Source organism: Panthera onca, chromosome B3, assembly GCF_046562875.1.
Source record: "Panthera onca isolate mPanOnc1 chromosome B3, mPanOnc1 haplotype 2, whole genome shotgun sequence".
Lineage (NCBI taxonomy): Eukaryota > Metazoa > Chordata > Mammalia > Carnivora > Felidae > Panthera > Panthera onca.
The window spans coordinates 106,289,091-106,304,851 of NC_138344.1; the positions used below are offsets into that span (position 1 = coordinate 106,289,091).

The 15,761-nt window shown below is 36.2% G+C and overlaps 1 protein-coding gene across 2 annotated transcripts in view; it reads left to right on the forward strand.

Moving 5' to 3' along the window:
• The window catches only part of PCNX4 (pecanex 4), a 40,271-nt gene extending 28,109 nt beyond the window's left edge, over positions 1-12,162 (forward strand). For both annotated transcript variants that reach the window (XM_060619956.3, XM_060619958.3), the window contains 4 exons: positions 2,128-2,231; positions 5,286-6,322; positions 6,698-6,884; positions 10,224-12,162. In XM_060619956.3, the coding sequence (XP_060475939.1) occupies positions 2,128-2,231; positions 5,286-6,322; positions 6,698-6,884; positions 10,224-10,475 (1,580 nt within the window). In that variant the 3' untranslated portion in view covers positions 10,476-12,162. The remainder of the gene's footprint in view (positions 1-2,127; positions 2,232-5,285; positions 6,323-6,697; positions 6,885-10,223) is intronic.
• The last annotated feature ends 3,599 nt before the right edge of the window (positions 12,163-15,761 follow it).

The following is a 15,761-nucleotide window of genomic DNA, read 5'->3' on the forward strand; positions in this document are numbered from 1 at the left end:
TCTCACAGTCCGTGGGTTCAAGCCCCATGTTGGGCTCTGTGCTGACAGCTCAGAGCCTGGAACCTGCTTGGGGTTCTGTGTCTCCCTCTCTCTCTGCCCCTCCCCCTCTCACGGTCTGTCTGTCTCTCAAAAATAAACATTAAAAAAATTTTTAAATAAAATATGTGAACTAATTTAGGAAAAACTTTGTAGTATACATTTTTTTATTAAAAAAATTTGTTAACGTTACTTATTTTTGAGAGACAGAGAGAGCACGAGCAGGAAAGACACAGCAGAGAGAGACACAGAATCTGAAACAGGCTGCAGGCTCCGAGCTGTCAACACAGAGCCCAACGCAGGGCTCAAACCCATAAACTGTGAGATCATTACCAGAGCTGAAGTCGGATGCTTAACCAACTGAGCCACCCAGGAGCCCCATGTAGTACAAATTTTTTAATGAATAATCATTTTTTCTCTTTCATAGGAAGTATTCTACATTTTTAATCTTTTCATCCAATTTGAATTAATGTTTATTATATAATACTATGCCAATTTAAAAAATACCTGAGGCTTGACTCACATTTGAAGTAATAAATAACTTAGCAGTAAGGTAGAAATTATACTTTATTATCAAATCAGTTACATTCAGCCAAGAGTGTGTCATAAAGTATTCCTGGCGGGGCGGGGGGCAGTGGTAAAGAATGCGGGTAACATTTCACACACATCTTATTGGCAGAAATATAAAAGTTAGACATTACCAAGTACTGGCTGGGGTATGAGGAACAGGAATTTTCTGGAATTTGCTGGAAGGGAATATAAATTCATACAACCACGTTGAAGGGTAAACTAATAGTCTATAGTAAAGTAAAGATACACATATCCTATGGCCTAGGGATTCAGTTTTAGATTCCATAGTTCTAATTAGATTCTAATTGTGGAGAAACTCTTGCACATGTGTTCTGGGGGTTCCAAAGACTATATCCAGGTTTGATGATTTACTAAGAGGACTCACAGAGCTCAGTGTATATTTGTATTCACAGCTAAGGTTTATTACAGCAAAAGGCTGCAGAACAAAATCAAGAAAAGTTATATGGGGTAAGACATGGTGCAAGCTTCCAGATGTCCTCTCCCGATGGAGTCACACAGAACATGCTTAAGACCCCACGCACATGTTGTCACAACATGTGTGGTATGGTGACTACCAGTTATTTGGGCTTTTACTGGGGCTTTGTCATGTAGGCACCTTCTGCCTAGCATGTACCAAAATTCCAGACTCACAGAAGGAAAGCAAGTATTCAGTATAAACTGCATTGTTTACACAAACTGTTTAGACACAATGAGACTTTTATCAGGGAGAATGGTGAGGATTCTTCTGAAATACAAGTTCCCAGGTGCCAGCCATCAGCCAGCTTTGCAAGCAGGACTTTCAAAGGGTAGCGGTCAGTTCTCCTGTGTTAACTCTTTACTGCACAATACGTTGTGTAAGCAGACTTGCACAAAGATAATTTCTGCAGTATTATTATATAATAGAGAAAAATTAGAACAATATGGATATAGTTATTAACATGGAAATGAATATTCAAATTTAGCTATATTCATACAATGAATTCTCAACCACAGGTACAATTAATGACTTTTAAGCTATTTGCAGTCAACATGGTCAAATCTCAGAGACATAATGTTGAGAGAAAACTAATTTCTAAAGGTTTTGTACAAGTGTGGCAGGTAGCATTGTATGTAAATTTTAATACCACAAAACATCTTTATATGTGTGTTTATAAAAATGTCCAAAATGCTTTAAATAATGTGAAGTTGGCTTTTATACATTTAATATTTATCCTACTATATTTAACATGTATTTAGGATTTTATATAACATAGGTTCTAATCTGTTGTTTCTCTGAAAAATATATCCTTGAATTTTTATGTATTATCACCTATAAATTTTCTCTTCTGTCCCTGTTCCTATAAAGACCTTAATTTAATGCCTCCTAATATGCAATGAATAATTGTTTCTATTCTTGACATGAAGACAGCATAAAAGGAGCTATGAATCAGTTCCAAGAGTGTTACCAATTTTGAAAATTCACATGGCAAAATAAAGCAAGCTTGAATATTACTTACTTTTTTTTTTTCTAATTTGTTTTAGGTCTCCTCTTACCTGGGTCTCATTACTTGGGCCGTTTTCAGGATCGTTTAATATGGATAATGATTCTAGAATGTGGCTATACTTACTGCTGTATTAACATTAAGGTCAATGTACATTTGAAACCTCTAGTTTTTTTATAGTACATGTGTAAAATTTTACCTCTTACAGACACATCATACACTGAATAGCTGAATTTAAGAGTATCAATTAATTACCTGTGAAAACACTTAAGGATTTTTAAAGTATATTTCAATTAGCACATATTGATAGGTAGACTAGTACTGATTGTTTAATAGAGCATAGTAACAAAATATTGCCAGCCCCCTTTTTGTCTGGACCTATTCTTTTTATCCCTACTTGGTTGAGCATCTCAAAAGTGTGACTCAGTAATATTTTTTCCCTATATTATATATGCATTCTCAACTTAATAAAAAACCTCTTCTTATCCTTACTACCCTAACTGCTACAGCATGTTTTTCTCTTCTTTTTAAAACAAAATTTTTTTAAACAATTTCTTATAATCAAATCTCAAATTTCTTTTCTCCTATCTCTCTTCAACTTACTCTAGGTTTTTGACCCTATTACCTATTACTGTACCAAAACTGCTCTTGTCAGTGTCTCTAGTGGCTATCACATTGGTAAATCCAATGATCAGTTCTCAGACCTGGTCTTGTTTGACCTGTCTGTAGCATTTGACACAGTCTATGTCTTCTTTTTGCTTATTTCATGGGTCATTCCTTGTCAGCCTCCTTTGATGGTTCCTTCTCTTTTCCTTGATCTCTTGACATCAGATGACCTTGACATCAGAGTACCCCAGAGCCCAGCAGTCCTTGGTGACAACTGCATCCTTCTGGTTGCTCAGCCCCAAAACATTTGAACTTTAGTCCGGTGACATTTCACACCTGTTTACTTCTATGTCCCATATGCAGTCCAACAAGAAATCCTGTTGGCTCTGTCGTTAAGCCATATCCTATATCCTACCACTTCTCATCACCCTGCTATTAGCTATCTTTATCTCTTTCCTGGGTAATTGCAATAGTCTCCTAACTGGTCTCCCCACTTCTACCTGTGCCTGTCTCTTGTCTGTTCTCAACTAGAGTGATCTTTATAAAGTCTAAGTCAGATCATGTCACTTCTCTACTCAAAACCCTACAGTAAATCTTTTTTTTTTTTTATTCAGAGTAAAAGCCAGGGCCTTGAATGGTCAGTCTCCCTATTTCCTCTTGGCCTCATCTACTCCTTGAATCCTCTCAATTGTACTCACACAGTCAACTCCCTCACCACCTTCAAGTCTTTGCTCAAATGTCACCTCAGTGAAGTCTACTATGGCTCTCCCATATATTCCCATATGTATTCCCACTACCATCCAGCACTCCTAGTCCTCCTTGGCTTGCTTTACTTTTTCTTTATTTTCATAGCACTTATACTTTCAAACAAACTATGTAATTTACTTATTATTTTCATTGTTGACTGTATCCCTTTACTTTCTAATGTAAGTGTCACAAGGGCAGGGATCTCTGTTTCAAGGGGTATATTCTAAGCCCCTGGAACAGTGTCTGTCTGGCACATAGTAGGCCTGTGATAAATATTTGTTGAATGAATAATGAATGAATGAATTTTTTTGTCTTAGCACAGACTGGATAAAATTGCTGGTGACTAAAAACTTTTTCTTTAGCTCATTGGTTCTCAAATTCAGTTCCCCAGATTAGTAATATTAACATCTACTGGAACTTGTTAGAAATGGACATTCTTGGTCACCACCTCAGACCTCCTGAATCAGAAACTCTAGAGGAGGGCCCAGCAATCTGTGTTTTAACTGACCCACAGTGATTCTGACTCACCTAAAGTTTGAGAACCTAGTCTAACCTGTACAAATAGGAGAAGGCAAAAATCCATGCAAAATATTGAAGGCATTTTCATTGCTTCATTTAGGCTTTATTTTTAAAATGGGATGCTTTATAATACCTAATAATGTGGGTCCTTTATTGCTCTTTTGTGGTCTGTTATACATGTAGTGTAAAGATATACTTTTCAGTGGCAATCTTTGTTTCTTTTTCATTTTTTCAGACACAACGTGGCTTAGTGCCATCTTATCAACATTTATATGTTATATGCTTTAAATATTACAAAGCACTTTTATTACTTAAATCTTCACACCCCTGTGTGCTAGGATTATTTTTCTTTGAAAGAGAAGGAAAAGGAATCTCTGGATAAGTGACCTACTCAAGGTTAAGTACTAGCACCTGGTAGAGCCATGATTTTAAGATGGGTTTTGATGTCACATTCCATGTTCTTTCCCTGGATCCTAATACACCCTGACAGCATCGCCTTTTACTAAAGGCACTGGTAGTTTTGTAAAAATGTGTAAATAAACAACAATATTAATAACAATATAAACAGTGACTTTGAGCATCCTCTTCAAGGGATTCCTTCTAGGAAAGTAATAAAAATGTGTTTAAAATTCATGCAAAAAAATAAAATAAAATTCATATAAAAACATTCATAATATTCATTCTATCAACATATATTTGTTGCATTCCTACTGTGTGCCAAGTACTGGTTTAGGCACTGCAGATATAATAGTAACCAAAAGATAGCTGTTGTATGGAATTTACATTATAGTTGGAGGAGACAATAACTGAATACATAAATCTGTATGATAATGATGATGTTATTATAATTAAAAAACTGGAACAGGAAAATAGTTGAATCAGTTATGGCATATCCATACAATAGAATAATGTTCTCATAAAGTAGGATACAAAACTACTGTATATACTATATCATTCCAGTTTTGCCTTTTGCCCTCTAAAAAATGTTTATATTTAAACTTTAAGTGTGATTCAACCTCAACTGTACATACCTATAGTCTTTAAAAATTGTGGTTATAGTCAATTAAATTGTTTTGCCAGTTTCTAGTGGCATCTCTATGATTTCTTTTAAAATAGTAGCACTATTTTTCATCTCTATATGCAACAACAAATTACTAAAGTACTAATAAGTTTGAGTGAAGGTGTAGCTCTTGAGTTAAAGAGGTTTTTTTTGCATTTTCCATATTTTCATTATGAGAATCCAATCCATGGGCATATACAAAAGTAGTTGCTTTTTTCTATGTAATAAGTACTCATAAACTCAAGTACTTTTTATCTCATCTTTAGGGCTTAGAATTGCAGGAGACATCCTGTCATACTGCTGAAGCTCAAAGAGTTGATGAAGTTTTTCAAAGTGCCTTTGAACAAGAATATGCAAGAGTATGTTCTGTTAATGAACACTTTGGAAATGTCTTGACACCCTGTATTCTTTTGCCAGTAAAACTCTATTCTGATGCCAGGAATGTTCTATCTGGCATAATCGATTCTCATGATAACTTAAAAGAATTTAAAGGTGACCTTATTAAGGTACTTGTGTGGATACTTCTTCAACACTGTTCCAGAAGGCCCAGCATGCAGGAGGTTATTCACAAAACTGAAAATAAAGGGAAAGAATCTCTAATAATCCTGCCTGCTTTGAATGCTTCACCACAAACCCAATCCCTAGAAGACACAGATAGTTTAAATTCAGAAATTTTGGATGATTGGTCTGATGATAATGTTTTTGGTGATGAGCCAACTATCAAAAAAGGAAAAGAAGAAAAAGATCAATTGAAAGTTGTACCAGGTGTAAATTTGCCTATTCCGGGATCAGTAGAATCACAGGGGGTCGGTGATCATTCGGTAGGCACAGTTCCTGAAAATAATCTTTACAAGGCAGTTATATTGGGATACCCTGTTGTTGACAAAGGAAGACAAGAAGACGTGGCATATATCCCTCTCATGGAGTTCAGTTGTTCTCATTCTCACTTGTTAAGCTTACCTGAAGAGTGGACGTCTAACTGTTTGCCTAACTCCAAAATGAGGGAGATGAGCTCATTATTTCCAGAAGAGTGGTACCAGTTTGTTTTAAAGCAGTTGGAATGTTTTCATTCAGAAGAAAATGCCTCAAATGTACTGGAAGAAATCGCAAAGGACAGAGTTTTAAGAGACTTTTATGTTCATGCCGTAATGACTTGTTATTTTAGTTTATTTGGAGTAGATACTATGGTTCCCAGTCCTGGTCATATATTGAGAGTTTATAGTGGTGTTTTGCCTTGGTCCCTTGCCTTGGATTGGCTTACAGAAAAGCCGGAACTGTTCCAACTAGCACTGAAAGCTTTCAGGTAATTTATTTTGATTACATAAAAATTGTAACTGGCAGAAAAATGATTTTTCAGATAACCTAGAAGGAGGAACCTTTTCTAATTGTAAAAAATAATCACTTTCCTAAAAATGAAAAACAAATGCTTAGTACGTATAGTGATTATATCAAGAGTACTTTAATTTCTACATCCTTTTATTTATGTGGAGGACCTATTTTTCATATGGCTTATTGAATTTCTTCATTTTCACTTCACTCCATCATTTCTCCCTGAAATATGTAGGATTTTAGTTCAATGTCCTAAGAATATTGATTGAATAAAATCTATTTTGTCTATAAAGTGGATTTTATAAATTTTATTAAAAATTTTAAAATTCTTTGTTTCTCCATTTTTAAGGTATACTCTGAAACTCATGATTGATAAAGCAAGTTTAGGTCCAATAGAAGACTTTAAAGAGCTGACTAACTGCCTTGAAGAATATGAAACTGACTGGTACATTGGTTTGGTATCTGATGAAAAGTGGAAGGAAGCAGTTGTACAAGAAAAACCATACTTGTTTTCTCTGGGGTATGACTCTAATATGGTAAGGTTAAAAATGTGTTTTTAAACATTTTCATATATTAGCCTTAAGGAATGGAAACCAGTTATAGAGTACTTGAACTGAGTGATAGAGATATAACATTCTGGGATGGATATATTAATCATATTATTAAAGTATTTGTAGTCATGGCTTTATGGCCAACATAGTACAATCCTAGAATGACTGGTTATTTACTTTTGCAAACCTAATTAAAAATGTGTGGCCATTGTGCAGTAACTGACCTATAGGATAGCCAAGTAAAGTTCATTTAATTTACTATAGCATATTTGACTAAATGGATTAGATTCCTATGCCAAATTTGAGTATCACTTTGGATTGGACTCCTAGAAGAAAAACTAATTTATAAGTGGTAAAGCATTCCTTTTGCCACCATCCATGTTTTATTTGAAGCAAATCTAACCTGTGAAAATTCAGGGAGACTCCAAATAATGACTTTTTTTTTTTTTTTTTTTTTTTTTTAAGAAAATAGTGCCTGTTCTCATTACATTTAAAATGTTATCAAGTGTGCACAATATGAGTCAATGTTACATGCTCATTGTAGGCTTCACACCTGGCATTGCAGGTTAGGGAGCTTCACAGATGTGCTCCCAATCAAAAATGATGAAAGTTACATTGAAAAACCATTTAAAGACTTGGAAATGGTGCTAAGGGCATATAGCAAATGAAGAAACATTTATTCAAGAGTACTAACTAAAACCCAGTAAGAATAGTGAGAGACTGCAGTATTTGAACCAAGACCCATTCCTTCCCAACTCAGCAAGACAAGCTCTGCTCGCATTGGTACAATCAAGAAGGGTTCCCTCTCACTTCAGCTCCTGGTTGGAGGACTGTTTTCCTGGGAGAGGCAGGGCTTCAGCATTTCTTACCTTACTTCCAGCTACCTCTTGTGAGGCTAGGTTCTGGGCAGGTGTGGTCAAGAGGTGAGAACTCCTTTCTGGCCAACCTATCTCTTTGGATGGAGGCTTTACTCTGGACTTGGTGCCACTGAGAATAACGGGGACCTGACCACCCTTACCTGCTTGGCAGGTGGAAGTTCCACACTGGGAGAGGCAAACCAGGAAGACCTGAGGTTACTGCCTTTCTTCTATGTCCTAAAGCAGAGCTGTCTCTCAGAAGCATGCCATTATCTCACCCCCAGATAAAGAGCTCTGGCTCTCAGATTTTGCCCAGTGGGAGATGCAGATCATTAAAAAAGAGAGAACTCTACATCTCTTCCAAAGGAAATTATTTTATCTGCAACAGTGTGGAGACATTGACACCTAAGATGCCCTCAAAAACAACGGAGCTTGTGGTAAAAAGTAATTAAGGGATTGGGGCACCTGGGTGGCTCAGTTGGCTGATGAGTGAGTTTGAGCCCCACATCGGGCTCTGCACTGGCAAAGCGGAGCCTGCTTAGGATTCTCTGTCTCCCTCTCTCTCTCTCTGCCCCTCCTCTGTTCATGCTCTCTCTCAAAAATAAATAAAGCATTAAAAAAAAAGTCATTAAGGGGCTATTGGTAAATTTGTTAGAGATATAAACTAAACTATAGGCTGGGTAGATGAGCAGAACCAGGGAAAGAAACCATAGAGAAGAGCCTTCCTGTGATCAAAAATAGGAGCCAAGCTTAATTGGGTCAATCTGTGAAGCGATTTACATTGCAGGTCATTGTTGAAAACAAAGCAGCCGCCTGGCAATCATAGGAGCTTATTAGCAGCTGGGTGTGAGCACTTGCTAGATGGAGAGAGCCCTGCTAAACCCATTGCCATCTCATGGTAACTGGGGACACACAGGCTGCACTCCCTGAGGAACCACATCAAAGGCTTCACACTTGTGGGAGAGGTAGGGATTAACTTCACTAAGGTCAGTCAGCCACTCACTAAACTAAGCAAGTAACATTATAACATTATATAACACTGAAAACATGCAAACAAAACATAAATAGATAAATAGGACTTCATCAAAAGTAAAAACTTTTGTGCTTCAAAAGACACCATCAACAGAGTGAAAAAACAACTCAGAGAATGGGGAAAACATTTGCATATATCTGATAAGGGACTTGTTACTAGAATATTTAAAGAACTCTTACAACTCAGTAATAAAAAAAATTTGTATTTAAAATCCGAGCAAATTATAAAATGAGCACAGGATCTCTATAGATATTTCTTCAAAAGGAGATATACAAATGGGGCAATAAGCCAATGAAAAGATGGTCAACGTCATTTGTCTTGAGAGAAATGCAAGTCAAAACCACAATGAGGTATCACTTCATACAAGGACATACTATGATGGCTGAAATCAAAAAGGCAGATAATACCTGTTGGATGAGAATATGGAGAATTAGAACTCTCATACGGTGCTGGCAGAAATGTAAAGTGGTACAACATTCAGAAAACATTCTAGCAGTTTCTTAAATGATTAAACTTAGAGTTACCATTTGACTCAGTAATTCCACTCCTAGGTATATACCCAAGAGAAATGAAAGCATAGATCCACATAGAAACTTGTACATGGATATTTATGGCAGCATTATTTATGACTGACAAAGGGTGGAAACAACCCAACTATCCATCAAGTGATGAATGAATAAGTAAATTGTGGTTTATCCATACAATGGAATATTAGTCCACCATAAAAAGGAATGAAGTACTAACACATGTTGCAACATTAACGAACCTTGAAAACATAATGCTAAGAAGCCAGTCCCAAAGACCACATAGTATATGATTCCTTTCATATGAAATTTCCACAGAAGACAAAACTATAGAGATAGAAAGTACATTAGTGTTTGCTTATGACTGGGAGAATGAAGGGATAGGAGGGTGATAGCTAAAGAGTACAAGGTTTCTTTTTGAGGTCATGAAAATGTCCTGAAGTCATGGAGATAGTTGTATATGTTTGAATATACTAAAAAACTACTGAATCACACACTTTATATGAGTAAATTGTATGGAAATGTGAATTATATCTCAATAAAGCTATTTTTAAAAAGAGCCTATTGTGTGATTGTCCAACGACTAGGATTTATGACTTAGGCATTGTTGAGGCCAGATAGGGTGAAGGAATAGAAAAGGAAACAAAATAGAAGTAGCTGAGATTTTGCAATTTGGGTCACTGAATGAATGGCTATCATTTCAAGCTTATTCAGAGAGCTACCAAAGAGAGATGATTCTTGATTCTGAAGACAAGCAACTCATGTGTACGTTTTAATACACCAGTTTCTGTTTAAGTTTGCCTAAGCACAATGGAATTTTTTTCTAAGTTTATAAATGAAATGTAATGACCTGAACATAATTTTTTCTTCTTCTTCTTCTTCTTTCCTCTCCCCCTTTTACACTTTAAAGGGAGTTTACACTGGGAGAGTACTTAGCCTTCAAGAATTGCTGGTCCAAGTTGGGAAGTTAAATGCTGAAGCTGTTAGAGGCCAGTGGGCCAATCTTTCCTGGGAATTGCTTTATGCCACAAACGATGATGAGGAACGATACAGTATCCAAGCTCATCCACTACTTTTAAGAAACCTTACGGTACAAGCAGCTGATCCTCCCCTGGGATATCCAGTTTACTCTTCAAAACCTCTGCACATACATTTATATTAGAGCCCATTTTGACTTGTAAACGTATTGTCATCACATGAGATGGGGTTTTTTTTTTCCATTCTAGAAAAGTAACAATGTGATTCCTCATAACTTCACTGGACTTCTCTCTCTTCCTCCAAGTCCGATGCCTGAGAAAAGCTAAGCTCTGTAAAGTTGACTCTCTTAGCTATCTCAATGGTTAAAAAAAATCAAACAAACTTGATCTCACATGAAAGTTAGAGCTAGTTGGCCAGTATTTGTGCCCTGTGGATTGTAGTAGGTTTTAGCAAATATAAAACATTTGTGTAAGATTAGATAATGAATTTTTTAATGCCTTCTTAAATATGTGGTAGGTGACTTGCCTTATGCAAGTCAGCAGCTATGTAATTTTTACATACTCAGAAGACACACATACGTATCAGTGCTTTTAAGTAATGGTAATGGATCCTATTGAAAGTTGCAAAATGTATATATATTTATTTGAAATACTAAATTTTATAGTATTTTCAAACTTAATGCCGTTTTAACATTTAACATGGTCTAAGTATTTTCATATAATCTATTCATTTTCTTTTCATATACTTCAATTCAGAAACCTTAAAAGCCTTTAGTAAAATCTCTTACAATAAAATATTTTCTTTTCCTTTCCCCGTATCCTTTTGATATACATGAAAGAAACTGGGTTTAACTTGCTTTTCAGGATTAATAGTGTTTGGTTACAACATAATGAGTTCACTACTAGAGGGCATTCTGTTGATCTGGCTCCTTAAGCATTTCTTTTTTTTTTTTTTTTTTTAATGTTTATTTATTTTTGAGAGAGAGAGAGAGACACAGAATCCGAAGAGGCTCCAGGATCCTAGCTGTCTGCACAGAGCCTGAGGCAGGGCTTGACCTCACAAATTGCAAGATCACGACCTGAGCCAAAGTCGGTCGCCCAACAGACTGAGCCATCCGGGCACCCCAGGCATTTCTTTTCAGTTGAATATACTGCTTCTGAAGAATGATTTACCCAATAGGACTAATGGGCACTAGTGTTGTAGGTATCTGAACTAAAGACTGAAAGAAATGGTAGAAAAATTTTCATAACATCAGGATATTCATTCTTTTGCTGCTTATAGATACAGAGAAAAGACTGGTGGTTGCATGAGGAGGGTGGTGGGAAATGAAATGGGTGAAGGGGATCAAAAAGAATAAACTTCCAGTTATAAAATAAGTTAGTCATGGGGATATAATGTACAGCACGGTGACTATAGTTAATACTGTATCCCTCATCTGAATGCTGTTAAGAGTAGCTCTTAAAAGTTCTCATCACAAGAAAAATTTTTGTTAAGTGTGACAGATGTTAACTAGACTTACTGTGGTGATCATTTCACAATATATACAAATGTTAAATCATTATGTACACCTGAAACTAATGTTATCTGTCAGTGATAGCTCAATTAAAAAAAATAGTTAAGTTGGGGTGCCTGGATGGCTCAGTCAGTTAAGTGTCCTACTTCGGCTCAGGCCATGATCTCAGTTTGTGAGTTCAAGCCCGCTGTTGGACTCTGTGCTGACAGCTCGGAGCCTGGAGCCTGCTTCAGATTCTGTGTCTCCCTCTCTGCCCCTCCCCTGCTCGTGCTCTGTGTCTCTCAAAAATAAATAAACATGATCAATGTAGCCAATAAAGATATTAAAACATGCTTCCAAGGTCGTCCCTTGGGAAAAATATACATGTGGATTTGCTTTATTGTCTAATTAGATAAGATTTAAGATAAGGGATGATGAAATTTTCTTTGATCTTTAGCCTTAAGATTCACAAATCTTAATAGAAAACAATACTGACTCTTCAGAGAATAACCTTGGAAGTTGATTAAAAATCATTATAAGGTTTTATTTTTCTATGTGTTTTTTTTCCTGAAGAGTATACCTCCTATACTTCTATGAGGCAATGGCAAACAATATTACAAATGAACGGTTAGGATGCTAAGGCAGACATAAATGTTTACTAGAATATGGCTATTAAAAAAGATGAGGACAGGGAAAAACAAATCAAAACCACAATGAGATACCACCTTACACCTGTCAGAATGGCTAACATTAACAACTCAGGCAACAACAGATGTTGGCAAGGATGCGGAGAAAGAGGATCTCTTTTGCATTGTTGGTGGGAATTCAGGCTGGTGCAGCCACTCGAAAACAGTATGGAGGTTCCTGAAAAAACTAAAAATAGAACTACCCCACGACCCAGCAATTGCACTACTAGGTATTTATCCAAGGGATACAGGTGTGCTGTTTCAAAGAGACATATGCACCCCCATGTTTATAGCAGCACTATCAACAATAGCCAAAGTATGGAAAGAGCCCAAATGTCCATCGATGGATGAATGGATAAAGAAAATGTGGTGTGTGTGTGTGTGTGTGTGTGTGTGTGTGTGTGTGTGTGTATACACACACACATACACAATGGAGTATTATTCAGCAATCAAAAATAATGAAATCTTGCCATTTGCAACTATGTGGATGGAACTGGAAGGTATTATGCTAAGTGAAATTAGAGAAAGACAAAAATCATATGACTTCACTCATGAGGACTTTAAGACACAGAACAGCTGAACATAAGAGAAGGGAAACAAAAATAATATAAAAACAGGGAGGGGGACAAAACAGAAGAGACTCATAAATGTGGAGAACAAACTGAGGGTTACTGGAGGGGTTGTGGGAGGGGGGATGGGCTAAATGGGTAAGGGGCACTAAGGAATCTCCTGAAATCACTGTTTCACTATATGCTAACTAATTTGGATGTAAATTTTAAAAAATAAAAAATAAATATATAAAAAATGAGGAAGGGTCTTAACATAATAATCTAAGTTCCTACCTTAAGAAACTAGAAAAGGGCAAAATAAACCCAAAGTGAGCAAAAGGAGGAAAATAATAAAGAGTAGAAATCAATGAAATTGAAAATAGGAAAACAATAGAGAAAATTTTGAAAGCAGTGGTTCTTTGAAAATTTTCAATAAAATTGATAGAATGAAATAAAGAATATCACTACAAATAGGGGCACCTGGTAGCTCAGTCAGTTAAGCATCCAACTCTTGATCCTAGCTCAGGTCTTGATCTCGGGGTCATGAGTTCAAGCCCTGCACTGGGCTCCACGCTGGGCATGGAGCCTACTTAAAATAAAATAAAATAAAAAAGAGTATCATTACAAATCAGACTTTAAAAAGATAATAAAGAAATACTACAAACTTTACATTCATAAACTTGACAACTTAAGAAAATGACTCAATTCTTGAAAACCACAAACTACTAAAGCTCGACCAAAACTAAAACAGATGAAATAGACAATCTCAATATCCTATAGCCATTAAAGAAATTACATTTTTAATTTAAAATCTCCTGAAAAAGAAATAATCCAGGCTCAGATACTCTGGCTTCTTTATTTTTATAAATATTTTTATACATGTTGTTGCATGTATCAGTAGGTCATTCATTTTTGTTCCATTATATGGAATAGTTCCCAGTTTGTGTGTTCCTTTCATCTGTTGATGGACATTTTGGCTTTTCACAATTTAGGAGACTATTATGTAAAAGTTGTCATGAACATGCATTTACAAGTCTTCATATGGACCTGTTTTCATTTTTGGGAAAATATCAAGGACTAGAATGCCTGGATCATATGGTGTGTACGTTTAACTTTTAAGAAATCGCCAAACTTTTTAAAATCAATTGTGCTACTCTACATTCCCACCAGCAGTATATGTGTATAAACTACTATTTCATTCATATAAAACCCTAGAAAATGCAAACAAATCTATAGTGACAAAGTATATCATTGGTTACCTGGGATGAGATAGGCAGGGGGAATAGTCACAAAGGGTCACAAAAGAACTTTGGGGGCTGATGTTTGCTCTCTTTTTTGAGCTAATGATTTCATAAGTGTGGCCATATATGTCAAAACATATCAAACTTATACTTTATGTATACTTTATCAATTATACTTACATAGAGGTGTTAGAAATAATGTTTATTATTTAATAGGATATGTTTATTCAGCCTCTGAATAACTGATTGTGACTGAGGTCTCACGTGAATTACTGTGCACCCAGTAGTTGGGCAGACTAACCCTAAAGCGATAGCTTCTACTGGTAACTCTTCTAACCAACTCTCCAACTATCACCTTGCACAACCCCATCTCTGCCCCACTTTCAGCATTGATAGAATAAGCACACAGTTTCCTTCCTATTTCAAAGGGTGATTTGAGTTAGTGGCTAGGAAATGAGGGGTCAGTGCAAAATAATAAACACTTTTTAAAAAGTCAGTATGTGAACACTTGGGTTTCACAGCTCGTGACTACCTTTGACAAAATGAACTTTGACAAAAAGCTGCCTTTCCATTTAGGGCTGCTCACAAAAAAGACCAAGGAAGAGAGGGTTTATACACAGAAAAGCATGTCTTTATACATGTCATAGAAAAACACCAAACATGAATTTTTAAAGATAATTTTAATTTATTTAAGCCTCTTCATTGGCTGGAACAATTGAGCAAACAATTCATTTTTCCTTCATCCCGATACCATGCTATTTTCAGTCTAGGAGTTTTCATCCATGACATTGTGGAGGTCTGGCATACTCTCAGCAAACCCTAAACACTGGCAAGCACAGTGGCAAGGTCTGGAGATTCAATGACAAATAAAACAAAACTGACCTGGACTCCAATCTCTTGAAACCTTCATGTAAATCCCACCCTTTGAAGGTTCAGTGCAGACCACCTTCTCCACAAAGGACTTCCACACTATTCTAAATGTGATGGAGGGGTTTCCATGGTGTAGTGGTTATCACATTCATTTCACACTACTCTATATGCACCTCTCTCCCTTTTCTGAACTGTTTGTGCTTACAATCTATTCCATGCCATATGACAATGTTATTTTGCAGTCCTCTAGAACTGTTTCAACAATTCATCTTTTTGTTTTTACCCCAGGTGCAGTGTATTCAATTAATCATAATTCCCATTTTCATCACTGGTTGTGCAAGAGTTCTCTCGTGTATTTTATCCCCACACTGCACCCTCGATGCCCTCCGCATCCTAAGCTACCATTTCAAGTAATCTAATGTTTATCTTTCACTGTGTTTTCTTCCAAATGAGCACTACCTTCTAAGCACATAAATTTAAGTGTATGTAAACAGAATTATGTTATTGTAGTTCTTTACTTTTCTCCACTCATCACCATGCTTCTAGGATATATCAGTGTTGCTATGTGTTCATTTATTCCATGGCTGCTGTACTCCATGGTGTACCTCTGTCACCTTCCCCCTTTTGTAAAGA